At 44.9% G+C, this 27,837-nt stretch overlaps 1 protein-coding gene across 4 annotated transcripts in view; it reads left to right on the top strand.

The window, feature by feature from the left end:
- The window catches only part of HNF1B (HNF1 homeobox B), a 59,960-nt gene that overhangs the window by 2,216 nt on the left and 29,907 nt on the right, over positions 1-27,837 (top strand). For 3 of the 4 annotated variants that reach the window (XM_053367546.1, XM_053367545.1, XM_053367544.1), the window contains exons 2-4: positions 16,020-16,219; positions 21,230-21,494; positions 24,288-24,526. In XM_053367546.1, the coding sequence (XP_053223521.1) occupies positions 16,020-16,219; positions 21,230-21,494; positions 24,288-24,526 (704 nt within the window). The remainder of the gene's footprint in view (positions 1-16,019; positions 16,220-21,229; positions 21,495-24,287; positions 24,527-27,837) is intronic. The other variant, XM_053367547.1, reaches the window with a different exon arrangement.

The raw sequence follows: 27,837 nt of genomic DNA, 5'->3' as shown, positions 1-27,837 counted from the left end.
TCGCTGGCGATTAGCTTTGGTGAACCTCGGCGTATTATATCCGTGCATATAATCGAGTTTTCATTTATTCCCAAAGACTGCCTGGAATTGGCAACATCGACGCAATGTCGAGAAGTGGCCAAGTTTTGTGGGATTCGCTGACATTCTCTAATTTATATTGATGAATATACAATGTTTTCATGAAACACACACACTGTGGGGAATTTTTTCAGCACCTATATATGTACATGAATATCGACAAGCGGTCAACTTTTCCGAAGTCGCTCTTATACAACGTTGTCTGACCCATATTGTTGAATATATAATATTTTTTTGTGTGTGTAGATATATACTCCTCAGTTGCTTTTTCTAAAAAAGACAAATCATAAGCATGATAATCCATAATAAATAATAATAACCTGCCATCATCTAGTCAAGAAGCCATCCATCATAAGCAATAATAATAGCGATATAAAGTCCATAAAGAGAAGTGGGAGTTTGTTGTTAAGGGGTATATAACAACAACAACCAGTAGTAGTAGTAGGAAAAATATATTTGTGGGTAGGCCCCAGAGAGAGAAGCGTGAGTTTGATTAAAAGGGAATCTAATAATAATTAACTCCGAGTAAACCCTTTCACTTCCTAGTAAGATTTCCCTCCCTCCTCTCTCTGCAAAAACTTTTCTTTTGTCAAATAAGCACCTCGTTTGCTTCTATCCCCTTCTCCCGTCCAAGTTCCTCTTCTCTTCCCTTCGATTTGTTAGCTAAAGATCTTATAAATATGTGTGTATCTCCCAACTGAAAAGTCACCTGAACGGCTTTGACAAGTTGGTTACTAATTATCCCGCGTAGTTTACGATTTTTTTTTCCTTTAGCAAAATATCAACTAAATAAACTCTGCTATTTATTAACCCCACGCCTCAATTTAAAGAGAAGCTGGGGATTTCTTCCCGGTTTAGCTCGACTCTCCTCAGCGGCCTAGAAGCCAACAGCTCAAAAATGGCTTTCAGTCTAAAGGTAACTTTAAAATAATAATAATAATAATACTTTTTTCTTGATTTATTCTGATGGAATGTAATTGACTAGGGTTAGGTTAGGTTAGGAGAGCCAAGCATAAATATATTTCCTATTATTCCCATCCTGCTTTTTAAAAAAAGCTATTTAATTGGAAAAATATGAGGTGTTTTGTTTTCTTTAAAGAATCCAGGAAATTCAGTAGTTTATTGAACGATTTGTTTCGTCTAATTCAATTTCGTTGAAGTGTGTTCAGTGGGATATGCTTAATTTGTTGAGGATCGCAGCCTGAAGGTACTATTTGGCACCCGATCCAACGTATAATTTACTCGGAAGCAAGTTCTAGGGAGTTCAGTCGCGCTTACTCCAATTTTAACTGGGCAACATAGGATTTAGTGAACGGGACTTTTCCGAACAAAGGTGGTCAGGAACGGGGGCTGTGTGGGCTGCAATCTACTATTGCCCGTTTACTTTGGAAGCAACTCCCTACTCCCATCCAAGAGAAACTGTGGCTTACTTCAGAGTAAACCTACCAGAACAAGGCCACACTTTTGGATCCCATGGGTTGGCTGGGGAAGTTCATCCCGGACACCACGTTTCTTCTTTTGTGGCCGGATCTTAACCAAGTTTCCTTCGTTTATTTCCAAAGGCGCTTACTTCTGAGTAAGCGTTTTTTAACAGCCTATATAGGAGGCAGATCCTGCGCGCGCCTTTGTCCACAAGTCAACCTCAGTGAGTTCAAGGAGGTTTACTTTCCGGTAAATACTTAACTGCTTGGTTTAAACTGGTAGGCATATCGCCCCAAAGAAACACTCCGGTCCCGTTTGGACGTAGCAAACGTCCCTTGATTTTCAGTGCAATTTACGTACGGGTAATAAATGTCACGAGGGGTGGGTTTGGGGAACGGACAACCTCCTCCCTCCCCCCCCCAAAAAAAAACCACCCTAACCCCCTGAGATTTTCAGGCCAGTATGTCAATCCAATTGTCTTGGACAAACTCTGGAATAAAAAAAAGGCTTGAAACCACTCTGCCTCATTTTAACAGCTCCGAGAGAGCAGGGACCAGAAGCCCCTTCCCCACCGCCGGTCCGTTTACACGCCATATAATAAAACCGGAGCATTTGTATACGTGCTGCCGGAGCATTTGGAAATTCGCAGCACGGTGCTCTTTTAACACGTCTGTCCTCAGAAAAAAGCCCCCCCCCCCCAATCTAGGATTGCGGCCTAAACGTCGTAGAGGCTGCAATCTTATCCACGGCTCCTCGGTTAGAAAGGAAGAGGAAGCGAAGCCCGGTTTGAATTCAGCGGGGCTGACTCACGAGTAAACACGCACAAGGTTAGGCCGCGCCCTTCTGGGAGAGAGAGACCCTTGGCACCTCTTGTAGGCTAAAGGGATTTGGCAAGGCGTTTTGTGGATCCTAATCTGGTCAGTTTCCCATTGATCTGAATGATCTCCATTCGCAAGAGGGCCAGGCCTCTCTCGATCCACGCTAGGACCGGTTCGTAACTGATCCAATGAATCCGTATTTACTTAGAAGCGAAGCCCGTTGAGTTCAATGAGTTGGGCTCCCAGGGAAGTGGGGGCATAGGATTCCCAGGGCGAACTTACTCAGAAGTAAATTCAGTGGGGATTGCAGCCTAGGAGAATTCCACGTGAAAGACCCCCGACCCCGCAGCATGCAGAAACATTTCTTCAGTGATTGCATTTTAATTCTGTTCCACGAGGCAGGAACAAGTATGGAGTGCCTTTGCACAGCATAGAAAACTTGCAGAGAGGACCAAACCCATTTTTATGGAGGGCTTTCATCCAAATTCCCAAGTTTTCATATTATTTTATTTTGGCAGATATTGTTGCAAATATTCAGTCCACCAAAATGATGGTTTTGGTGTGTGTGGGTGTGTTTTGCTGTATTATCAGATGTTCGGATGCATGGCAAAATGGAACCTCCCAAGTCTGGAGCAGTCTACCTCTGGGTCACAGCTGCTTGGTACTGATAGCAGGGGAAGTTCATCTCTTGCCAAGGGTTCTGAAACTCATGTCTTTCAAGGGGAAGTTGCCCAGCTTGTCAGGAAACAAGAATGATGGACACTTTCCCCTGATCCGTACAATGAAGCAGTTCTTACGTTTAAATAAATCTGACCCAAATCTGATGGCGTGGAAGATACTGGAGAACATAAACTTCCAGCACGTGGGGACTGGCTGTTATTAATTTATTTTTATAAATCATCAACAGAAAGATACACAAGAGCTTGCGATTAAAAAAAGAGAGAGAGAGGGGAGGAGGGTTATTCATTGGCGAAGTTGTAAATCAAATCCTGGTTTTGTGTATGTACCCACATGTTTCTCTGTGTAGCGGTGGGGGGAGATGTTGGTTGGTTAAGAAGTGAAGAGGGAAAGCCTTCACAGAGATTTCCCCCGCCGCGTCTTTCAAAGCACACTCTTAAATAAATAAGCAGAAGCATGGTGGTTGTGCTCTTGCAGGAAGGCTCCTCAAATATTGCCTTGGCCTGGCCAGCTCTAGTCAATTCGCTCCAAGACAGGTCATTCCAGCTGGCACCCAGTCTTACCTGGAACAGGGACGCTGGTGGCACTGTGGGTTAAACCACAGAGCCTAGGACTTGCCGATCAGGCGGTTCGAATCCCTGCGACGGGGTGAGCTCCCGTTGCTTGGTCCCTGCTCCTGCCAACCTAGCAGTTTGAAAGCACGTCAAAGTTCAAGTAGATAAATGGGTACCGTTCTGGCGGGAAGGTAAATGGCATTTCCGTGCGCTGTTCTGGTTCGCCAGAAGCGGCTTAGTCATGCTGGCCACATGACCAGGAAGCTGTACGCCGGCTCCCTCGGCCAATAAAGCGAGATGAGCACCCCAGAGTCGGCCACGACTGGACCTAATGGTCAGGGGTCCCTTTACCTTTACCTTACCTGGATCATAGGATCATAGGAATCAGCCTTATACTACCGTAAGTCAGACCAATGGTTCCTCTAGACCAGTGTTGTCTACATTGACAGCTGCTCTCCATGGTTTCAGGCAGAGGTCTCTTCCAGCCCTACCTGGAGATATGCTGCAAATTGAACGTGGGGAGTTCTGCATGCAAGGCAGATGCTGTACCCTTGAGCTAGGACCTTTCCTTTCATATGGTGGTGCTGGATTCACATTTGTGGCTGGCTGAAAGGGGCACCCAATCCTTAGAATCATAGAACGGTAGACCTGGAAAGGACCACGTGGGTCATCTAGTCCAACCCACTGCAATGCAGGAATCTTTTGCTCAATGTGGGGCTTGAATCCATGAGCCTGAGATTAATAGAGTCTCATGCTTGGGCGGGGAGTAGAGGTGAAAACAGAACTGCGAAAACAAAGGACGCTAATAGGGGAGCTGCTACAAAAAAACAATTTCCTGTAAGCCTGCTAGATGCCATTGGACTTCGAATCCCATCAGCCCCAGACAGCATAGCCAGTGGTTGTGGATGATGGGAGCTGTGGTTCAGCAACATCAGGCGGCTACAGGTTCCCCATCTCTGCCCTTGGGACATTTGGCTAGTTCCTGCTGCGAATAAAGGCTGGACTAGCTTGTATGGTCCAGCCAGCCAGTCCTTATATTATTAGAGTCAGGTAGGTAGCCGTGTTGGTCTGACGCGGTCGAAATAAATTTAAAAATTTAAAAAATTGTCCAGTAGCCCCTTAGAGACCAACTAAGTTTGTTCTGGGTATAAGCTTATACCCAGAACAAACTTAATTGGTCTCTAAGGTGCTACTGGGCCAGAACAAACTTAGTTGGTCTCTAAGGTGCTACTGGGCAATTTTTTAATTTATTTAGACTTATATTATTTATCACTTCTGGGCTCCTGCATGACTAACACCCCCACTTCAGCCATAAGTGCACCCCCCTCAAAAAGTGAGGAGATCAGCTCCCTCTTGATGGTAGGACACGCAGGGTGGGGTCATGTGATGCTAAAATTTGGCGCACCCCCCCCCCCACTGTTCTACACTGCAACCAACCAGTCACGCTGGTTGGGTTGTGAGTGTTAGAACGTGCTCACGTTTATTAATCTGACTGAAGTGTTTTGAAAACCACTTTGTGACTAAGGTGGAAAAGTGCGGGGATCCTACTCCTCAACTTTGGTCCCCCATCCAAGTATTAACCCGGCTTGACCCTGCTTAGCTTCCGAGATCAGACGAGATCAGGTGTGTTCAGGGTAGTATGGCTGCAGACCACCTTAATGGTGGTGTAAAAGATGGTACGGTTCCTGCACTATTAATACTGGCTTAGAAGAGGGATTTCAGCAGCTATAGCTTGTCATGTGAAGGGCTGCCTTTTCTATCTTTCCCACGTTCGCAAACAGAGTCTGAATCCTGGCAAGACGGAGGGTCTGTGGGTGAGCAGTTCCCAGGTCCTGGTCTGGATGGGATCACAGTCCTCTTGAAGGAGCAGCAGTTTGGGGGTGCTCTGAGATGCAGCTTTGTCACTGGAGGTGCAGCTGTCCTTGGTGGCTGGGAGTTTTTGTTGGTGAGACAGCTATGGCCACTCCTGGCTTGGGATATCTTGACCACAGTTGTCCATGCATTGGTAACCTCACGGTCCGAATACTGCAATGCACTCTACATGGGGCTACCCTTGGGACTGATCTGGAGGCTGCAGTTGGTGCAGAATGCAGTGGCAAGGTTGCTTGTTGGAGGCAAGCTATTGCCAGTATATAACAGCTTGCTTTCAGGATTTGCAAGCTGGCTGCTGATTTGCTATCGAACCAAGTTCAAGATGTCAGTGCCACGGCTACTTGAGAGATTGCCTTATTCCTTATACACCTGGCAGATTGCTGCAAACTTCGGGGACCGTCTTTTATGCAAGGTCCAAAATTTACAGAAGTTCCCTCCATGGTAATGCAGAGCAGCAGGGCTTTTAGTGTGGCTTCCCTTGCCCTGTGGAATAGCTTTTTCCTGTTGAGGTACAAAAGCCACCCACAATCTGCACTTTCCAGAAAAAGCTGAAGACATTTTTGTTCCAGTGGGTAAATGTTCCAGTGGCTCTTTACCATTAGTTTTCATTTGTAACAGTTTTATTCTTGTTTTATATGTATTTGTTGTTGTTGGGTTTTAAACTACCTTATTTATCACTCTATAAGACGCACCAGACCATAAGACGCACCTAGTTTTTGGAGGAGGAAAACAAGAAAAAAAATATTTTGAATCCCAGAAGCCAGAACAGCAAGAGTGATTGCTGTGCAGCGATCCCTCTTGCTGTTCTGGCTTCTGGGATAGCTGCGCAGCCTGCATTCGCTCCATAAGACGCACACACATTTCCCCTTACTTTTTAGGAGGGAAAAAGTGAGTCTTATAGAGCAAAAAATACGGTATTTTAAATTATTTATGTGTAAATCACCTGGAGATGGTGGTTTAGAAGGTGATTAATAAATTAATTGAATAATAATAATAATAATATTGGTGAATACCTAGCTCATAGGTGACCAACCTCTGCTGGCTGACTTAATTAACATTGGAAGTTGCCTTATATTGAGTTAGATCTTTGCACTGTTTGGTCAGTATTGTCTACACTGACTGGCAGCAGCTGTCCAGGACATCTGGCAGGAAAGCTCTCCCAACCCCATCTGAAGATGTTAGGGATCATCTAACTTTCTGCCTGCAAAGCAGATGCTCTTGCCACTGAGATGCAGCCTTCTCCAGCAAGGCAGAGCCTGCTCACCCCCCTAGGCAATTGGATCCATCCCTGAACAATTCCTAGCATATGTAAGTTTATTCTAATTTGAAGTTGTGGATTTTATTCCCTTGAAAAGCATTACATTAGAAAGGGGGGTATAGTGTGTGTTAGCAAAATCCCTTCTGTGAGGTTACCTCTGGCACTGTCTATTTGCACTCGCGATGTTGCACGCGATGTCACACAAGGAGCACAGGTGTGCAATAAAAGTGCAACGCCTGACCTGTGCTGAACACATTGCTTGAAGAACTAGTCCCAGCAGTTTGTCAAAACCTTTTAAAGTTAAATGCCGTTACTGTATTTTTAATGAACGTTGTTGCAAATCGCCTTGCGATCTTTTCATATTAAGCAGTACTGTTTTGAATGCATATTCATATTTCTAAGAGAGAGAAGAGAGAGAAGAAATGAAAAATATCTGATTTGGCCTCAGCTGAGAGTTCAAGGGAGTTGGATAATGGATAACCAAGACAGTACCCAAAACACTCAATCAAAGCTACACTAAACTTTCCCTTAAAAACCTCTAAGGAAGGAGATTCCCTAATTTTCCTCAGCTGGCTATTAATTGCCAAACTGCTCATCTAGATCCATGGTTTTCCTTAATATTTAACACCAGCCTTTCCTTGTATGCTTGGGCGTATCTTCATTCCCTGCTAGGGAGGTCTGAAAATACTAAACATACATTGTAAACAACTTGACTCACCCACAGCCAAACAGGGGTTATCTTCAATCTGTGACACAGAGGTAAAAACGCTCAGGTTTATAATAACCCATAATCCAGGATGCCCCTCATTTGAACTCCACTGAACAAGCTATGGAGCTCATGGCTGATGAGAAGAAAAATATGAAAACAGGTGTTCTGTTTTGTTTTACAATTCCCACCCCAGGATAATGGGGAGTCTGTTGCTACCATTGTTATTTACGGCACCTGTGTGTGTAGAAACGAATCTCCTAGCACAAAGGTAAAATGTACATTTGTTGTTCTGTGTGCTTTTGCCATGCCCACCACATGTATATGGCCCCTGGGAAGTTGCTCAGTAGGGAATGTGGCCCTCAGGCTAAAGAAAGATTCTGCCGCCCTGCTATACATGCCAGTGTGGTGTAGTGGTTAAGAGCGGTGGACTCATAATCTGGTGAACTGGGTTCGATTCCCCGCTCCTCCACATGCAGCTGCTAGGTGACCTTGGGCTAGTCACACTTCTCTGAAGTCTCTCAGCCCCACTCACCTCACAGAGTGTTTGTTGTGGGGGAGGAAGGGAAAGGAGATTGTTAGCCGCTTTGAGACTCCTTAGGGTAGTGATAAAGCGGGATATCAAATCCAAAGTCCTCTTCTTCTTCTTCTTACCTGGGACTGAGTCCCACTGAACTAAATGGGACTTGCGTTTGAGGAGACGTGCATAGGATTGCGTGCTGGACAGCTACAAACCTTTGTATGAGTTTAACCTGCGAGTAAGTTCCATTCAGTTTCATGGCATTTTCCTTCTGATTTTGACATCTGTACTGTACTGTAATCAGTCTTTGCTTTATGCAAACTAGAGCAGCTGTCCCTGTCCTTATCCGAGTTGCTATATCTTGTATTTTCCTTAGCCATTTAGAATTTGCTTGTCCTAAATGCATTCTAATTCCCCAATGCCACCCATTATTTTTAGCGATCTTGGTCTGCTGAATACCAGAGAGTAGTTTGTAGAAAAGAAGGGAAAGAACAGAATATATTGTTGCAATATTTTCTAAATTGTTTTGGGAAGTAGTAGATTAGTGGCCTGCTTGTCCTTTCCAAAATAATATTCCAATCCTTCCTTCCTTCTTGAGTAAATTATATACTGAGAACCAGGATGAAAGGAGTAATAAAGCACAAATGTTTTTGTTTGTGTTTGCAGTTTTATAATACAAATGGTATTTGGTTCATTTCTGAATGACAGCTCCATTTCCCTGTACAGCAGAGCTTTCCAAACTGTGTGTCACGACACTTTGGTGTGTTGGTGTGCCATATGTGTCCGTATCTCTTATAAGGGGTTAGTTGAACCTCCGGTTTGCCAGTAAAACTGAATTACTGTGTCACGAAATTATGCATGTCACCAATATGAAAAGTTTGGAAAGCTCTCCTATACAGGCTTCCATAGGCTTGCATTGTAGCATGTGGTACAGAGATTATTTAATAATAATAATAATAATAATAATAATAATTAATTTATTTATACCCCGCCCATCTGGCTGGGTTTCCCCAGCCACTCTGGGCGGCTTCCAACAAAACACTAAAATACAATAACCTATTAAACATTAAAAGCTTCCCTAAACAGGGCTGCCTTCAGATGTCTTCTAAAAGTTTGGTAGTTATTTTTCTCTTTGACATCTGGTGGGAGGGCGTTCCACAGGGCAGGTAGATAAATTTATCTATTTAGTGCATTTGTACCACACTCTTCAGCCCAAAAGGTGCCCAGGGCAGCTTAAAAAGGTAAAGGTAAAGGGATCCCTGACCATTAGGTCCAGTCGCAGACGACTCTGGGGTTGTGGCACTCATTTCATTTTATTGGCCGAGGGAGCCGGCGTACAGCTTCCGGGTCATGTGGCTGGCATGACTAAGCAGCTTCTGGCGAACTAGAGCAGCACATAGAAACACCATTTACCTTTCCACAGGAGCAGTACCTATTGATCTACTTGCACTTTGACGTGCTTTCGATCTCCTAGGTTGGCAGGAGCAGGGCCGAGCAACGGGAGCTCACCCCGTCGTGGAGATTCGAACTGCTGACCTTCTGATCGGCAAGTCCTAGGCTCTGTGGTTTAATCAATTCATAGAATCATAAAATTATAGAGTTAGAAGGGACCCCACGGGTCATCTAGTTCAATGCAGGAATTAAATCAAGACAATCCCTGCCTACAGGCTGATGATGATAATGATACACACAAGTGGAAAAAGACAGGAAGGGAAGGGAGTGGAAATTCAACTCAGTCTCTATACACATTGTTGTCTTTATTCCCCCTCCCCTTATGAAACATGTAACAACCAAAGATAAACACTGTTGAGGAATTATCATGCACCTGGGACATAATTTTGGGTAGTTTGGTAGGGGAGGACCTGTGTTTTGGAACAGATCTTTTCCCACCCATCCCAGTAATTCAGGACTGGGGAAATTTTTTCACTCTTAGGTCTTCATTCCCTACTGATCAACTTTGCAGGGGCCAGTGGTTGGTGGGGCCAGAGGTAAAAGTGGTCTACGCAGCAAATGTAAATATTACCTTTGTATAGTAGTCGGCTGTTTCCTACACACACTCCCACCCCTCTATCCTCCGTCGAGGCAAGTGAGAGGCGTTATCACAGTCCAAAGACTCATTCCAGACAGGCAAAAAAGATTTTGGGTGCAATACTGTGCTAGTGGGGGGTGAGGTGTGGGGAGAGACTTCCTGAGGGCCAGACAGAGAGGTCTGGAGGCTACATTTTGACTCCCGGGCCTGAGGTTCCTGACCTACTCGATCACCTGTTTCTTTTGTCTTTTTGCCTTCTGTGTTGGGGTAGGAGGTGATTTTCCACAGCTGATTATGAGTGCAGACTGGTTATGAACTGGATTGAGTCAGAGATGTCACAGTATAGCTTACCTGCTGCTTTTCGGACTAAAAGCTGTTTCTTCCTCCCCCACCCCCCAGGTCATGGGGTGGAGGGGTGGGGGTGGTGGACTGTAATGACAATTCTTGTGACTTGACTAAATTGTGTGTTCTCATGGCTCATAAAGCAGACGACCAAAAGAGACCAGTCTTCAGTGCATAATTAAAAAGCAAACAGAAGTTTGCCGTTTGAAGGCCACCCAGAGATGCAACTTCCTGGTCCATTGGGGACCTATGACCTATATTAATATTAGAGCAGCAGTTCCTTCCTCTTTTTTTTACCCACACAGACCATTTGAAAATTGCTTAGGGTCTCTTGGTGGGTTTTTCTGTGTCTTCTGTTGATTTCCGTTGACCCTGTTTGATGTTGAATGATTTTCAATTGTATTCTTATTGCTTCTTTTACTGCAAAATACAATAGAAGACATAAAAGAAGCAATACAAATGCCATTAAAAATCAGTATACATATTCAATGCAATGTCTTCTGTCTTCCAACCCCCACCCTCCAGCTTTAAAATCTTCTGTACATTGCTTTTGTGCTGATTACTATTTTTTAAAAAATCAGCTGACTGCTTTTAATATTCTCATTTTAATGTTTGAATCTGTTTAACTGTGATTGCTTAACTTTTTTGCAAGCTGACCTGGGAGGGGTGCAAGGGCCGCTTTCTCTCGTGAGCAGCTTCCCAGGGGCCACATGCCCATAGTGGAGAGAGGCCAGAGAAAAAGATGATGGGCAGAGCAAGTGGGCAGAGCAAGAGAGATGTGGCTTTTACCTTTGTGGAATAGCCAACATTCCAACTATGAATAAACCAGGTGTTCCTACCCATGCACAACCACTCACTTCTCTCATCTGGGCAAGGAGGAGATATTATCAAGAACAGATTCCAGCTAAACAAAACACCCAAGGTGGACCAGTGACTCGCATGGGCTGCGGAGACTCCTACGTGCCTGATAAAGAGAATTGGAAGCCCATTTCCAGCCTCTGAGCCAGAGGCTCCCCTCCCCTGGATCAAATCAATATCCAAGAGCGGTGAAGAGGTAGACCTCAGCTGAGGAAACACAACCTGAATCACGATGCCATTGCAGGTCCAGTCCTCTCCCCTGGTGCAGTTTTGAATGGAGAAGACCCACAGAGTCCCCGCCCCAGCTGCTCCAGGGTTTCCAGTGTCAGGGCAAAGTTTCCCTCCTGTACAAACAAAAGATCAATCCCATGGCCCCAAGAGGCTTTTGCAACCAGGTCCCTGTTTGCTTTAAAGGGAGCCTTTGTAGCTGGAGAAGAGGCTGGCTCTAGGGAGCCTAGTTCAGGCCTGCCCACAGGCCCTCTGTGTACCGGGTGATGAGCACAAAATAATAAGCACACATCCATCCCATGAGAACTTATTTTGCCACCTAGGGTAGGGGCGGTGACCCCGTGGCTCTACAGATGCTGCTGCACTATGGTTATCATAATCGCTGGTCCTGCTGGCTGGGGTTGAAGGTAGCCCAACACCTGGAAGACCCATCCTTGATTTAGGGAGTATGGACACACGTTTCATCACACATACGATTATTCTTCAAGAGCATCTAGGACAGCGTACCTACCATACATTTAAAGCACACACACTGAAAAGAATCTTGGGAACTGTAGTTTACACCCAGAGCTACAATTCCCAGCACTCTTAACAAACTACATTTCCCAGTATTGGGGGAGGGGGAAAATATGCTATAAATGTGCTTTCAATGTGTACGCTGCTGCTTCTTCTTCTTCTTCTTCTTCTTCTTCTTCTTCTTCTTCTTCTTCTTCTTTTCTTCTTCGGCAATCACACATAGCCGAGTAAGATTGTCTTCCATAAACACGGTTTTAACAATGAGTCCGTAAGTGACTGCGGAGGCCAATTCTGGATCCACACATCCTTCCACAGTGGGGACAGTGGTCTGACCACCTCACTGTTTTATGCAACAAGTTGTTATTGCTATTAAGCTTTCAGGTACCTTGTTGGTTCATAATAATAATAAAAAACCAGAAGTAATAACAGTATTATAATAACGCCTTTCGTAGGAACTCAGGAAAGCTTGCTCACTATGTTAGGAACATAGGTAGCTGAGTCAGACCAGTAATATGTCCTGCTTAGTATTGCCCACACTGATTGGCAGCATCTCTCCAGGGTGTCTGACTCTGGTTCCTCCAGCCCTAGTGGTTGCCTGGCACCCTCCATGGATTCAGTAGCTGGCTCATGTCCCCATGAGGGAAGAGGGGAGATGGGAGTCCTGGTTCCTCAGCAAGGACAAGCTTTATCCAGGAAAGGGGGAAGTACATGCCTCCTCCAGTCTCTTTCTTGGAACTCAGCTATACAGCTGCAAATAAAACGTTTGAAGTGTGTTTTACATGCAATATATATTGTGACACTAGATGGCGATGGTGAGCCTTATGGAAAATTCAATGTATTTTTAAAAACGCTATTAAAAAATCATTTTCAGAATGTTTTTTATGTGTGTGTAGATTCCACCCAGGTCTCATCCTCCTGTTTCCCATCCTCCATCATCTGTCTTAAGGTTTGTCACTCCAGTCCTGGAGCCTTGCAGCACTTTGGGACTCATGGCAATGTGGATGGGGTGGAAAATGAAGAACTGGAGGGGAAGGGGAGCAGATTGGAGTACCATGGAGGAAGGTATGGCTGGCAGAAGCTCCATAAACACCATACAATTAAAAGCACATTTAGATCACATTCCCTCGCCCTGCAAAGAATATTGGGAATTGTAGCTGTGAGGGGTAAAGAACAGTTCTTAGGATTCTTGGGTGTGGGAGAAACACTTCATACAACGACGTTTTGTTACTGGTTAGTAAGAACAGTGCTGTTAGCCTGCTGAAGAAAAAGTAACAGAGTCTAGAGGCACTTTGTAACTTGGGATACCTCCAGACACCCTTTTTATTGTGTGTTCATGATTATTTCTGATCATTTTAGTATTAGGGTCAGTCCAACACAGTCCCGCTTTTCAACGCTGTTTGTGCCTGCTGCTTCGTTGCCAAACAACACATATCCTGCAACTGCCTCCTGAAATCCCATTGCTTTCTGATACCGTCAATACAGTGGTACCTCGGGTTAAGTACTTAATTTGTTCCGGAGGTCTGTTCTTAACCTGAAACTGTTCTTAACCTGAAGCACCACTTTAGCTAATGGGGCCTCCTGCTGCCGCCGCGCCACCAGAGCACGATTTCTGTTCTTATCCTGAAGCAAAGTTCTTAACCTGAAGCACTATTTCTGGGTTAGTGGAGTCTGTAACCTGAAGTGTATGTAACCTGAAGCATATGTAACCCAAGGTACCACTGTATATAATTTACTCAAGAAGGAAGGAAGGATTGGAATATTATTTTGGAAAGGACAAGCAGCTCTAAAAGCCACTAATCTACTACTTCCCAAAGCAATTTAGAAAATATCATCTCAACAATATATTCTGTTCTTTCCCTTCTTTTCTACAAACTACTCTCTGGTCTTCAGCAGATCAAGATCATTAAAAATAATGGGTGGCGTTGGGGAATTAGAATGCATTTAGGACAAGCAAATATAGCGTATGTAACCTGAAGCGTATGTAACCTGAGGTACCACTATGTTCTGGTTTATTTTTGCTCTGCTTTTGTTGCGTTGTAGCCCTTCCAGACAGCAGTAATGGGATGTACCACTAGAGAAGCCCCACGGCACCAACAAAAACAGAATAAATCCACCACAAATGCTCAATTATTTGGTCGAAAACATATTGTAGAATGTACCCACAACCCCCCCCCCCGCCCCCCTGATCTCAAGGAACCCTTAACAGATATGAGACAGGCGATGGGGGGTACTGAGGGAAAGGGCAGATTTTGGAGGAAGAATGCCTGGCTGGGCAGAATCCCCTTTGTATGCGAGTGCAGATATAGTTAGGATAGATTTTCTTAATCCGGAGAGCCAGGGTGTGTGTTTTTTTTATAATCCAGGAGAATAAATTCTTGGCATATGTCTTGGGAGGATGTTGTGGGGTTTTATTTGCCTACCCTTGTTGTGAAGATGGCTGAGACGCTGAGGGCGGGAGAGCAGGGCAGGTAAACTCTGTGACAAAACTTACCCGAAACCACAAACCCACGAGCCGCCTGTGATTGGGCAACTTCCAATGTTTGTCGGAGGATCGGTGTGTTTTCCTGACCTCGTGCATGTAGCTATCGTACGTTTCTGTGACTCAGCAAAGGGCCTGACTTCCATTCAATAACTCTGGGTACACAAGGCAAGAAAAGATCACAAAGTAGTGTGGTTTTGTAAGGAAAGTTGCCACTGTCAACTGTGCACTCCCTGGTAGAGTGAGAAAATGTTCAGAGGCAACATTTTCAGTTGGTTAGTGACAAACTCCAGATGTATAGCCATATTGGTCTTTTAAAAGACATTTTAAAAGAATAATGTGGCAGGATAATTTTTTTGGTGTGGGGTACTTGTGAGGGCACTGAAGGCCAGAGGAGTTTACATTTAATTTCCACATTGAGTGCAGACTGTGGATACTCTTATTTATGCCCCCCTTCCCACAAAGAAGCACTTTGTCCACCTGTTGAAACTTCAACGTCCTGCTCAGATGTGGATTAATGGCAAAGATGAATCTGGCCACCCTCAGGCAGCTACTGCCCCCTGTTCTGGACTTAATATTGGTAATAGTGGTGAGTGGGCATTTTGCAATGCCCAGTGTGGGATAATGTGTGAAATTAAAATGCCACTCTCTTATGGGATGCCAACTTTATTAGACTACTTCCACATGTCCTAGAGACCTGTAATTAGGTCCATGAGTAACTCAACATGCTCTGGTGATTTTTTTAAAAAAATCAGGAAGGTAGAGTCAATTTCTACATTTCTCCCTCAAAATGAGGGCATGAAGTTTTACCTCACAATGGAGGCCAGCCCTTGAGAGCAGAGCAAACGGGAGGCCATCACATCTGAGGTGAAATTTCAGGCTGTGAGTGTTCTGCGTCTTCTTCACACACTTGAGTCAGCCTTGGAGTGATTTCCAGTTAGAACCAGTAATGTGTATCTAGAATTTCCCAGAGTAGCTCTATGATTCATTTTATAAAAGTCAAAACACAAATAACTTCGTGTATGTGTTTGCGTACGTACAAGTGGGTTTCTTGGCTTATTTAAAGACCTGAATCTATGAATGGCTAATTCTGTCCTGCATCATTGCATCATGGCTTCTAGTCAGCTTCTGACCGGCCCTGCCATTAGGCATTGTGAAGTGGCTTGCCTAGGCAGATGCTTTGGGTGACATGAAAGGGCAGCAAATAGTTATTTAATTATTTGTTGTTGTTGTTGCATTTTTACTGAGAGGAATGGGGAACTCTCTGCAATGCAGGAATCTCAACTAAAGCATCCATGACAGATGGCCATCCAATCTCTGCTTAAAAACCTCCAAGGAAGGAGATTCCACAACGTCCTGAGGGAGTCCGTTCCACTGTCAAACAGCTCTTTGGCCTGGGTGCCTTTGTTGGGGGCGGTGGAAAGGATGCTGTTTTGCTATTCAGCCTCAGGTGGCAAATATTTTAGAACCACTCTGGATTGAGTCATCAGGTAAATTTTAAACAAATTTCTCTCCAAATGTGCTTTCCCCTCAAGGGAAAAAGCATAGCTCCCCACCCTACTTTTTGATTCTCAACACTCCAAACATTTTACATGCCTAGAACTGTTTCTTCTAGTGCCTTCTACAGAGTGCTGGTTAACTGTCATTTCCCCCTTTCTTAGCGAGGACCCTTGGCGAGCGGCGAAGATGATCAAGGGTTACATGCAGCAACACAACATCCCCCAGAGGGAGGTGGTGGATGTCACTGGACTGAATCAGTCCCATCTCTCGCAACATCTCAACAAGGGGACGCCCATGAAAACGCAGAAGCGGGCGGCTCTCTATACGTGGTACGTCCGGAAGCAGAGGGAGATTCTCCGGCGTAAGTACATATTTTTTTCATGTTGTTGTGTGTGTTTGTGTGCATGCATCCACATTGTGTAACTTGACAAGAGAGTGGGTTCCAGCTGGCGACCTGTTGACATGCACTTGCCATGCAGTTAAGCTGCTGCAGTTCCATCACCACAGAAGGATGTTGTACATTGGCTGCACTCTACCTCCACTGCCTGAGGCAATGTGCCTTTGAATGCCAGTTGCTGGGAACCGCAAGTGAGGAGAATAGTGTTGTTGCACTCAGGTCCTGCTTGTGGGCTTCCCATCGGGGCATCTAGTTGGCCACTGTGAGAACAGGATGCTGGACCACATGGGCCTGATCCAGCAGGGCTCTTCTTCTGTTAACCCCAGCCAATGTAGCCAGTAACCAGGAATTATGGGGTTTTTATTCCAGCAACATCTGGAGGGCCATAGGGTCCCAAACTGAAGCATCTCCAGGCAAGATTAGGAAATGTTCTAGCACATTTGCAAAGCTAAGCAAGGTTTGGTATGGTTTCCAATGGAAGGACCATGTGTTTGAGATTCCCACATTGCAGGGGTGTGGATTAAGATGACCCTCTGTCTCCTTTCCAACTCTACAATTCTACGATTCTAAGTAGACCGGGGTAGCCAATATTGATTATGGCTCCCATCATCCCTGACCATTGGCTATGCTGGCTTGTGCCGACGAGAGTTGTAGTTAGTCCAAAACATCCGGGCTATACCATGATGGCTACCCTTGGCATGGATGATAGTGAGCTAGACCATGGGTAGGCAAACTAAGGCCCGGGGGCCGGATCCGGCCCAATCGCCTTCTAAATCCGGCCTGCGAATCAGCATGTTTTTACATGAGTAGAATGTGTGCTTTTATTTAAAATGCATCTCTGGGTTATTTGTGGGGCATAGGAATTCGTTCATCCCCCCCCAAAAAAAATATAGGTCTGAGGAACAGTGGACCCGCCCCCTGCTGAAAAAGTATGCTGACCCCTGAGCTAGACAGACCATTGGTCTGACTCAGTATTAAGGCAGCTTCCTAGGCTACCCTTCAATTTCAGGGGATGGGGGACTTGTGCCACCCATCACATGTTATTAGGCTACAACTCCCATCATCCCCCAGCTAGCATGGCCAATGTGAAGGGAGTGTTAGTCCAACAGTATTTGGAGAACCACACTTCATCCTGCTCCACCGTGATCTGCAGACAAAGGACAAAGCGTCTGAGTGCTCTATCACAGAGCCTCACCTACCCTATTGATCAGGGAGCTGAGGCTAAGATAATCTTGTTATCACTTATCTGGGCATTAGCCCCGTTGAGCTCAGTGGGACTTAGTTTTGAGTAGCTGTTTATAGGATTGTGCCACATATTCTGTCACCTCCCATCTGGAAAGTTGGGTTTCTGTCATCTCTGCTCCCCCTCCCCCCCCGCCCTGCCCCGCCAATCCCATACACAAACGTTTCATTTTGTTTTTGTTGTTTGGCATTGTGGCACCGAAGAGCGACCCAGGCTTTCTTCTCTGCTAGAATTACCTTCCAGGCTTGTCTACAGAGATCTGAGTAAATTTAAATAGGCTATTGTGTCAAAATGCAGCACGATCGCCTTGGGGAGGACAATGTCATGCGGACAGAGTGATCCAATTAGCTGGTTGCGTTCTGACACATCCAAAGATAAACTGGTTGACTTTTGTTTTGCTTTCTTTTGTTTTATGGCACCAGGTTTAAGCAGGGCACAAGATACCAAGGAGGTATTGCAAAGTATGATTATCACTGTTTTTGATGAATAGATCTGAGGTAGATCAGAGCTTCTCAATTAGCCAACACGTATAAGATTCTTGCCCCACCCTAAAACCCCCCCACCTCTTTTCTTTTTATCTTGGCAAAATTTCTGAGCATTTAAACAGCCACACAAAAGGCAGAAATATAGCAGCTCAGGTTTTCAACATGCAGGAAAAGCTTAACCTTCTGAATTTCTCGGGTGCTAGGAAGAGAAAGAGAGTTTGTCCACACAAGACCAAAATGTGAACATCATTCCAGAGTTTTCCTGGACCCACCTCCGTTTTAAATGCAAGATTTTCGAATCCTGGCTGTTTCAAAATTTCCAAAGATCAAAAAGGCTCACATTTAAAGCAGGGAGAGATCTGGGATGGGGAGTACATCATATTGATGTCCCTAAATTAATGGGGAAACAGGCTGGTGCAAATCCACATTTTTCTCTGGTGTAAGCAAGCCCAGAGAGAGAAAATGTCAACCTTACAGGCAGTTCAAACTCACGACTTGATTAGGGTGTTGGTGGGCCAAGGGGCTAAGACCAACCTCTCTAGAGACATAGAACAATACAGAGTTGGACAGGACCTTGGAAGTCATTCAAGTGCAACTCTCTGATTCATACGATCTTCAGTGTAGGATCCTGTGGTGGCCTTGACTAGTGGCCCATTTAGCCTCTGCTCAAACACCATGGCTTGCTGATGGCTTATAACCATGTTTTGTTACACATCTGAGCCCAAGCCTTGAATAAGCGTGCCTTGCTGGGGCAGTCACCTGACATGCTTGTCAAGAGCAGCTGGAAAACAAAAAGCTCTGGTGAAACACACCTTGGCTTGTTTGCTCATCTGTGAGACAACTCACAGTTCGCTTGAACCAACTGGTAAAACAAAACCCATGACTTCACATTATGTTGTGAATGCAGCTGCAGTTTGTCGTAGCTTTTGGTTAGTTTGTGGCTTCTCCTCCTATTGAGGGCAACAGGCAGGCAGCCAGGCATACCCTAAACCAGACAATCCTTTCCATCTCCTGCTTTTCTGCCCCTCACAGTCAGTCAGTATTCTGTGCTCACTTACGATTCTCAGTTTTCACTGAGATCTCCCGCTGCAAATCTTTTGTACTTGTGCAAACCTTGGGTTCTTCCAAGTCTGCTTCTTCTGCATGGATTTTGGCTACATAAGGACCCATACTTGGGCTCCACAGCAATTTAAACTGGTATGATACTGCATTAAAAGTCTAGTGCAGATGGGATCTAAGTGTACACAGAATTCTAGCCTGAAGCTAGGCCCCTTCTAGGGCTTGTCTGAGACCTGGGGTGGCAAGGAGCCATGGGGTGTTCTTGGCATGACAACATAAGTGTGGCATAGCCCTCCAAGGCCTGGGGCAAGTGTACCCAGCTGCCCCTTCTGTGTGGGCTTGCCCTGACCACTGACTCTGTTGGATGAGCTTATGGAAGATGGAGTCCATGAACATCTGGAGGGCTACAGATGTTCCCCATCCCTGACCTAAAGAGCTTAAGTTGAGATCAGCTGCCTGCTTCTTACACACAAGCCCTGGCTTGGTAGTTAACTTCCTTGAGTCTCCTGCTACTTCTGGATTGAGAGAGGGCATTCTGCATACAAGGGGGGCGGCACAGCTGGTGGTCCCATATGTAGAATTTCCTCCCCAGGGAGGTTTGCTTGGCACCAAATCTAATGTCTTTTTAAATTTTCCTAGCATATTGAATAAGTCGCTTTTATTGGCTCAGCCAGATTTTATTACAGTATTCTGCTCTTCTATGTCTCTTGTGTTGAAATTTTTAAACTCGTTCGCTTGTTTAGCTTTTTGCTTTCTATTTTGTCATGGCTAATAGCTAAGAAAATACAGTTATTACCCATAAACAATTTTGCCATGGCTAATAGCTAAGAAAATACAGTTATTGCCTACAAACAATGGGTATTTATTGTATGCCTTTTATCATTATTATTATTCAGCTGTCAGGGGGATTTTTTTAACGAAAGGGCGGGGAATTCTCTAAATGCAATAATTGAACAAATAAACAACAAGCACACTGGAGCCTTTTTGAGCTATTTGTCTCTTGCTAGATTGAAGTTTAAACATTTCAGCATTGCTTGTCTTGGGGTGTCGAGCCTGGGCCTTTGAACGTGGACTGCCACTGAGCAATTTTCAAGGGAAAAAACACCTGGTGGAAGGGGAAGCTACTTTTTCTTTTAGCTGGGATCATCTCAATGTGAGCTTAGAGTGGAATAAAAATAGCTTTGGGGGATGGATCCCAAGAAGGGTTAAGCATTCCCTTCTGTTCATGGATATACATGGGGCGGGTAAGGGGGCAGTCCCTGACCTGATGAAACATAACCCCCAGATTCCCAGTTTTCATTTTAAAAAATAATATGTTTCTAGCATTTGCACCTATGAGGTAAAATGTAGAGGCACTGTTCTCCCCATTTTTTTGTCAGAAACTAGTGTGCTCACCACTTCCATCGTTTACTAAAGCCCTCCCTGTTTTGAAACAGGGAGACATTGGGGCTGCAACTCCACAGAAATATTCCTACAGATTGCTCCCATCTGTGGCTTCTCTGCTTGAAAGCAGGTTCCCAACCCACCAACTCACTGTAGCACGTTCAAAGAAATGGGCCCGTCATGTGCCTTTCTTCACTGGAAAGAGGTTTTTAAAAGCTCGACGTGTTTCCTTAATCACACAATCTGTACAAAATGGAGGATCGCAATTGTTGTAGTGAGAAGCAATTGCAGTCCCTTGGGCCAAACAAGATCTCCAGAGGGGTTGTTGCCTGCTCTCCCCACACTTAACATAGCAATTCAAAAGCACGTCAGGGGAATAGCCAAGGGCAGTGCCCTCCAGGAGTGGATGGACTCCAGCTCCCATCATTCCTGTCCGCTGGGGCTGATGGGAGTTGTAGTCCAATAACATTCAGAGGTTGCCAGGCCAACAATTTTTCCTCTGTTTGAAATATGGCAACCCTAACGTTAAGGCTACCCTTGCCCCAGATGCGGGCCTATTTTGCCTTAGCAAACTGTATCATATAGGCATAGCTGTCAACTTTTCCCTTTTCTTGTGAGGAATCCTATTCGGAATAAGGGAATTTCCCTAAAAAAAAGGAAACGTTGACAGCTATGCATATAGGAGAAGCTTGATGAGACTGGCTGGCTTCCATGAAGTGAAGTGAACTCTTGTGCAATGAAGGTTTTCTTGTTGAGTGGCAGCGGCTATAGGCCCGATCAAAATCTGCTCCTTTCTCTTTTCAGAATTCAACCAGACAGTCCAGGGTTCGGGAAATATGACAGACAAAAGCAGTCAAGATCAGCTGCTGTTTCTCTTTCCAGAGTTCAACCAGCAAAGCCAGGGGGTGGGTCAGCTGGACGACCCCTGCGCTGAAACGCCCAGCAAGAAGATGAGGCGGAACCGGTTCAAGTGGGGCCCCGCTTCGCAGCAGATCTTGTACCAGGCCTATGACCGGCAAAAGAACCCCAACAAGGAGGAAAGGGAGGCCCTGGTTGAGGAGTGCAACAGGTAAACAGAAATAAGGGGAAAAAATAAACGCCTAAAACTTAAACCCCCGCACAAAAGACAAAGGCGTCTTCCCCCCTGTCTTGCTTCTAATCAGTTGTTGGCAGAGGGCAAAGCCTGCATTGTTTTCGTTAACCCCCATTGTGTGAAGTGTCTGGCACGTCCTGTGTCAAAGGAAAAAGAACCTGGTATTCTCACCATCTAGAATAAGTCAACAACGGAGAGGAAAAAACTACCCGGGGATTGGGTAAGGCCTGCAGGAGTTTGAGACCCAGCCCTCCACCAAGTTAAATTCAGTCCCTGAGGAGGCTTATTAAGGACGGACCCCCAAATTAGGGATCCCCTCCAAACTTGTGCCCAAATGTGGGGTTTTCACTGCAAAACTTTGGCACAGGTTTGAAGGGGATCCAAAACTGTGGGGTTCGTAGTTAACGGGGCCTCCACAAGGGATGTATAATGACCCCTGGTTTTGTAGGCGGCTGAAAGCAAAATATAATCTGGTTATTCTCATTGGGATTTCCAAGCTGCTCTTGACAAAAATGGCCCCAGGGCAGATTATGACGCTATAAAAATACAATATTGAAATGGAGTAAATAAAAAGCTTGAGCTCCTAGTGCTGAGTTGAGCAACTTCTTCCAGTCCAATGGCAATATTTCATTGAGGGCAACATTTGGCGATGTGCAAACAGTTTCTACTGCAGACCTGGGCAGAGCAATTATACGATCCCTACATTTTACAGTAGGTTGTATTTCAGCCATGCAAAAGGCAGAGGTTTATATACCCACACCCTTTGGGGGGGGCTAGAATGCCCCAGAAGCATTCATAGGGATGTGTTTATGCATTTTAAAAAGATGTGCTGGAAAGGGTTCGTGGTGAATAACAACCTTTACATCACTATTATATGCCTGGAGCAGTTTCAGAAATAATTTGAATGCATTTTTGTACTTTCGTTTCATCCGCACAAGTTCCCATGTAGCCTTTTTAAAGATTGATGATGATAAATATGATGATTTAAGCAAACAAATATTTATTTAATGTACAGTATTTCATAAGATTTATACAATGCTTGAGTGCAAAAAAACTAAAAGCGTTTTGCAAAAAGATGAAACAAGGAAATCAAGAAAAATTTACAACCACACTTCAAAACACAAAAAGTTTAATTGCTAAAACAAATGAAACTTAAACCTTCTAAGCCAGGCATAGGCAAACTCCAGATGTTTTGAGACTACAATTCCCATCATCCCTGACCACTGGTTCTGTTAGCTAGGGATGATGGGAATTGTAGTTCCAAAACATCTGGAGGGCAGGAGTTTGCCTATGCCTGTTCTAAGCCTCCGGGTAAACTTGTGTAAACAAGTAAGTTTTTAGCAGGCACCAGAAAGAGTCCTGTGACAATGCCTCCTTGATCTCAACAGGCAGGCAAATTTAAATTTGTCTCAAATTAAAAACACCAACCTGTTATAGTACTTATTTTATTTAGAGTCTCTCTTTTCTGTAATAACATGGCTTAAAAGGAAGGCCATGTTTTATACAAGCATGTTAATTTCCTTCTGCAGAAAACCAATCAGAACGTCCCACCTTGGAGGCTGATGGATCTGTATGGATTCCTGAGAGTCCTTTGTGAAGTGGAGGCTGGTCTATTTGGGAGAACTGCCCTACCAATCCCAGTCTGCCCTCAGCCAGCCCCCAACTCGCCTGCCCCCTTACTAATCATCAGGCCAGGGGCTGAGACTGGCTGTCATCTTCCTCCTCCGCAGTCTCAGTGTCACCCTTGTATAACTCAACAGGGAGGATGATGGAGACCAAACTAGAATTGGTCCCCTCTGCCTGTCCAATGGGCACCTACCAGCACTGCTTTGGATCATTTTTGCTTTGTTCAGCTGGTGTTCCTGTTGATGCTCAGATTGCTCTGAGGGGTAGAGAAGATGGCCCAGGCGATGCAATTGATAGAACCAAAGTACCCTCTCCTGCTGTGCAAAGCTTGACTTGCACCTTGGGTTTTCGGCTCCCATAAGTCCCTCTTGAGTGTGGCCAGTGTTCAGGAATGATGGGACTTTTGTTTATTTATGTGGCAAAATTTATATACCAATTGACTGTAAATCAAAATTTTAAGCCATTTATTTTTTTAAAAAGTCAATAAAAGACTAAAGTTGAAAATGTGTGTTTGTGTGCAATCCTAAATATAAGTAAAATCAAGAGTTAAGCTAAAAACAGAGCAAAGCACATTTCAGCTTTTACATGTCTCTATAGGTTTTCCTGAACGAAAACGGTTTTTTAGCAGGTGCCAGAAGGAGTACAGCAAAGGCACTACCTGATGTCAACAGGCAGGGAGTTTCAAAGTGCAGGTGCTGCCACACTAAACTGTTACAAGTGCCTCATAATATTAGTTCTGAGCTCATAAGAAATCAGCTCAACTTGTAACACATCAGCAGCATCTAGACAACCACTGTTACCCCCATTAAGTCCTCATAAGGTTTTCTGAACGCCAGTGGAATCTGTCATCCGTAGAAGCCTATCCCATAATAAATTCATTAAGTCTTTAAGGTGCTTCCACTGCTGAAGGCAGCATGCTTCTGAATGCCAGTTTGCTGGAAGCCACAGGAAGGACGGATCCTGTTGTGCTCAGGTCCTGCTTATGGGCTTCCCATAGGCATTTGGTTGGCCACTGTGAGAACAGGATGCTGAACTAGGTGGACCACTGGCCTGATCCAGCAGTGCCAGGATAGCTCTGGTTGCCTACGGAAGGCTTTTATTGCAAGCTCTTCCAATGAGCTCTCTTTATTCTTCTCCTCCTAGGGCAGAATGCCACCAGCGGGGCGTGTCCCCCTCTAAAGCACATGGACTGGGTTCGAATTTGGTGACAGAAGTCCGGGTCTACAACTGGTTTGCGAACCGGAGGAAAGAGGAGGCTTTTCGTCAGAAGCTGGCTATGGATGCTTACAGCACGGGCCAACCTCACAGCATGAACCTTTTGCTCTCCCACAATTCCCCCCATCATGCGCAACCCAGCTCTTCCCCACCAAGCAAAATGTCAGGTAAGGAAATGCGGGGAGAGAGAATTATGAGAATTACGTGTTTCCCCAGCAAACACTGTTATAAGCACTTGCAGTGTTTGCTGTTTATAGTACATTTCAGAGTAACTGACGACATAACAAAGTGACATAACCAGAAGTAGTCCACTGCCTGCAAGAAGCTTACAATCAAAAACAGACAACAGGGAACTCAGTAATAGAAACTGTTTGTTATACCAGCATTTACGAAACCTCGTAAATGCTGGTCTTGTGTTGCTGGGAGTTGCAGGTGAGCAGAGTGCTATTGCATTCGGGTTTTGTTTGCTGTTTGCTGGCCACTGTGAGAACACAGTGCTGGACAGATCCATGGCATGCCCACATTTGTAAGACTGTGCACAGTTTGGAAAAGGTTCAGAAAGGGGCAGCCAAGATGAGGAACCCCTATGGGGAGAAAGGTTGCAGCATTTGGGCTTTTTTAGTTTAGAGAAGAGACAAGTCAGAGGCAGCGTAACAGAGGTGTATAAAAATTTTCACGGTATGAGAAAAGTGAATATAGAGAAAAGCTTTCCTTCTCTCAAAACACCAGAACTTTGCGCCATCCAATGAAGTTAAATGCTGGACAGACAAAAGAAATACTTATTCACACTGTGCATAGTTAAAACTCTGGGATTTGCTCCAAAGAGATGTAGTGATAGTCACCAATTTGGATGGCTTTAAAACAGGATAGGGATGCGGTTGGTACTGTGGGTTAAACCACAGAGCCTAGGGCTTGCTGATCAGAAGGTTGCCAGTTCGAATTGAAATAAAAAACTAAGGTCATATTATATATATATATATATATATATATATATATATAGGCAAACACGTACATAAATGTATGGGCCACATGTCTGAGGCAGCACAGGAGAGCAGTCCTGGAGCCATTTTGGCTCCCAAACTGACCAAACGTTTTCTCTGCAAGGTCAAAGGAAAATGGAAAAGCCTCCCCATTGTCTTTCCATTCACAAAAGGGTATATCTGTGTATGAATAGGGTGAGCCTGTGACCTGGCTCAGGAAATAAGTATTTGTCACTACAAAATACTGGCCAGGCTCCCCAGAGTATCCAATCAAGTAAGCATTAACAGGTAACCTGCCAGACAGGAGATAAACAACGACAGGAGATAAACAATGCACTCAGATTTCTGTGATGTAGGCATGATGTGTCTGGGGGGTGGTCTTGAGCTACACCCCTTCTGTGATGTATGTATGATGTTTCTGGGGGGTGGTCTTGGACTCTAGGGCGGGCAATTTAAAATGTCTATATAAGGGCGGGCACACCTGGGTTCTGGGTCCCGTTCCTTTCCTGCGTGTGAGGGGAGCACCCTGTTGCAACAGTTCAATAAAGATCAGGCTTACGAGCTGCTTTGCTTCTCAATATTCTCTGATTGGCCTCCGTTCTTTTCTCCGATCGATGGAGAACCTACAAACGACTCTAGAAGGGCTCTTGTGTCCCCCATAAGGGAATAAGGGCAGATTTTCGTTTATTACAGAATCCCTGCGACGGGGTGAGCTTCCGTTGCTTGGTCCCCCTGCTCCTGCCAACCTAGCAGTTTGAAAGCACGAAGTGCAAGTAGATAAATAGGTACCGCTCCGGCGGAAAGGTAAACGGCGTTTCTGTGCGCTGCTCTCGTTCACCAGAAGCGGCTTAGTCATGCTGGCCACATGACCCGGAAGCTGTACGCCGGCTCCCTCGGCCAATAAAGTGAGATGAGCGTCACAACCCCAGAGTCAGCCACGACTGGACCTAAGAGTCAGGGGTCCCTTTACCTTTAAAACAGGATTAGACAAAAGGATGGAGGATAAGGCTGCCACCAATGGCTGCTAGCCACAGGGGCTATGCTCTGCCTCCACTGTCAAGAGGCAGTGTCCCTTGGAACAACAGTTTTTTAAAACCTTCCTGATGCCATCGTGGGCACAAATCATCATGGATGCACAATAAAAAAGGGGACACCCAGAGGGGAACTTTCACTGCCTGTCTCATGCTCTCCCCCATCTGTGTTTATGGCAAGTCTTTGGTCATTTTATAACTTGTTGGGTGGACCAGAGGGTTGTCACAAAAGCAAAGCAGGATAATGGAGAGGGACGAGAGATGGGGAAGCAGGCACATTTAAATGGGGAGAGTTTGGAAAGGGACAAGGCTAGAAGAGAGTGGCTCTTAATTGGGGGAGGGGGGGAGGCTATCTCAAGTGACTGAGTGGTGTAGAGCAAGGAGCATTGTTGGGCAGAACAATCCCCATTGTTCTTGTACCTGTAATCTACACACCAAAGTCAGCGAGCTCAAGAGGCAAACAACAGAAATCAGCTTTCTGACAAGCGTTAGGGTTGTGTTGGGGTCAGTGTGGGGTCACTAGCTCTTTTCTTTTGGGTCTCTGCTGCTGGTTCCTTAAACAATACAGCATCCTCAATCTCTATCACTCTCTCTCTCCACCCCCCTTTCTAGAGGAATGGGTGGAGGGAGACAACTAATGTAATCCCACTCAGTTGCAGCATGGAAGGCTGCAGAACTTCTATCCAGCATTGCTGGTTACAAACAGGGAACTGATAAATGGGTCCTTTTGAGTCATCTTTTATGATGGAAGCACTCAAAATCTTGCATCACACTTAGGAACAGCCACTGTGCTGGAGTGCATCCAGATTTTCTGTTTTCTGGTTGGGATTGAATCACATGCCAGCAAATTCGGGTTGTATGATAAAAGCTGATTTGGTACTCTTGCGCAGCACAGCTACTTGCCCCCGCCCTCCCCAAAAAGACCACACCACACTGGATTTTATGTGGTAAGGAAAGTTATGGGATCATCCAGTTGGAAAGTGTGGGATAATGACTGCTTCATGCAATGTTGTCTGATCCCTCCACCCACCAGTCAGAATGAGTTGTCACTAAATACTTAAATAATGTTTTTGTTTAAGAAGGCTTTTCCTGATGGTTGACCCGGTCATTTATAATATATCAATTATATATCTGCATAAATATTCTTCTTTGGATTTTAGAATTTGTCAAAACGATGCTATTGTTGTGAGAATGTTACATTTTGGGGTCTGGGTCGGATTTCATCTTACACAGTGCATTAATGGCTTTATGTTATAAAGCAATCTTTGAATAAATGTCGGTTGCATGATCCACATAATGCATTCAAAGCACATAAAACCATAAAAAGGAAGCCTGGGATCTGTCATTTGCTAAGGGTGCTGGGAGTTTTAACTCTGGGAGGCTACGGTTCCCAGGATCCTTTGGGGGAAGTCATGTGCTTTAAATGAATGTGACTGTCTTCCAATGTCCTCACAAACTCAGTGCAAA

The sequence above is a fragment of the Podarcis raffonei genome, chromosome 15, assembly GCF_027172205.1.
Source record: "Podarcis raffonei isolate rPodRaf1 chromosome 15, rPodRaf1.pri, whole genome shotgun sequence".
NCBI lineage: Eukaryota > Metazoa > Chordata > Lepidosauria > Squamata > Lacertidae > Podarcis > Podarcis raffonei.
Note: the sequence above shows the minus strand (reverse complement) of the source record. Positions and strands in the feature narration are given on the sequence as shown.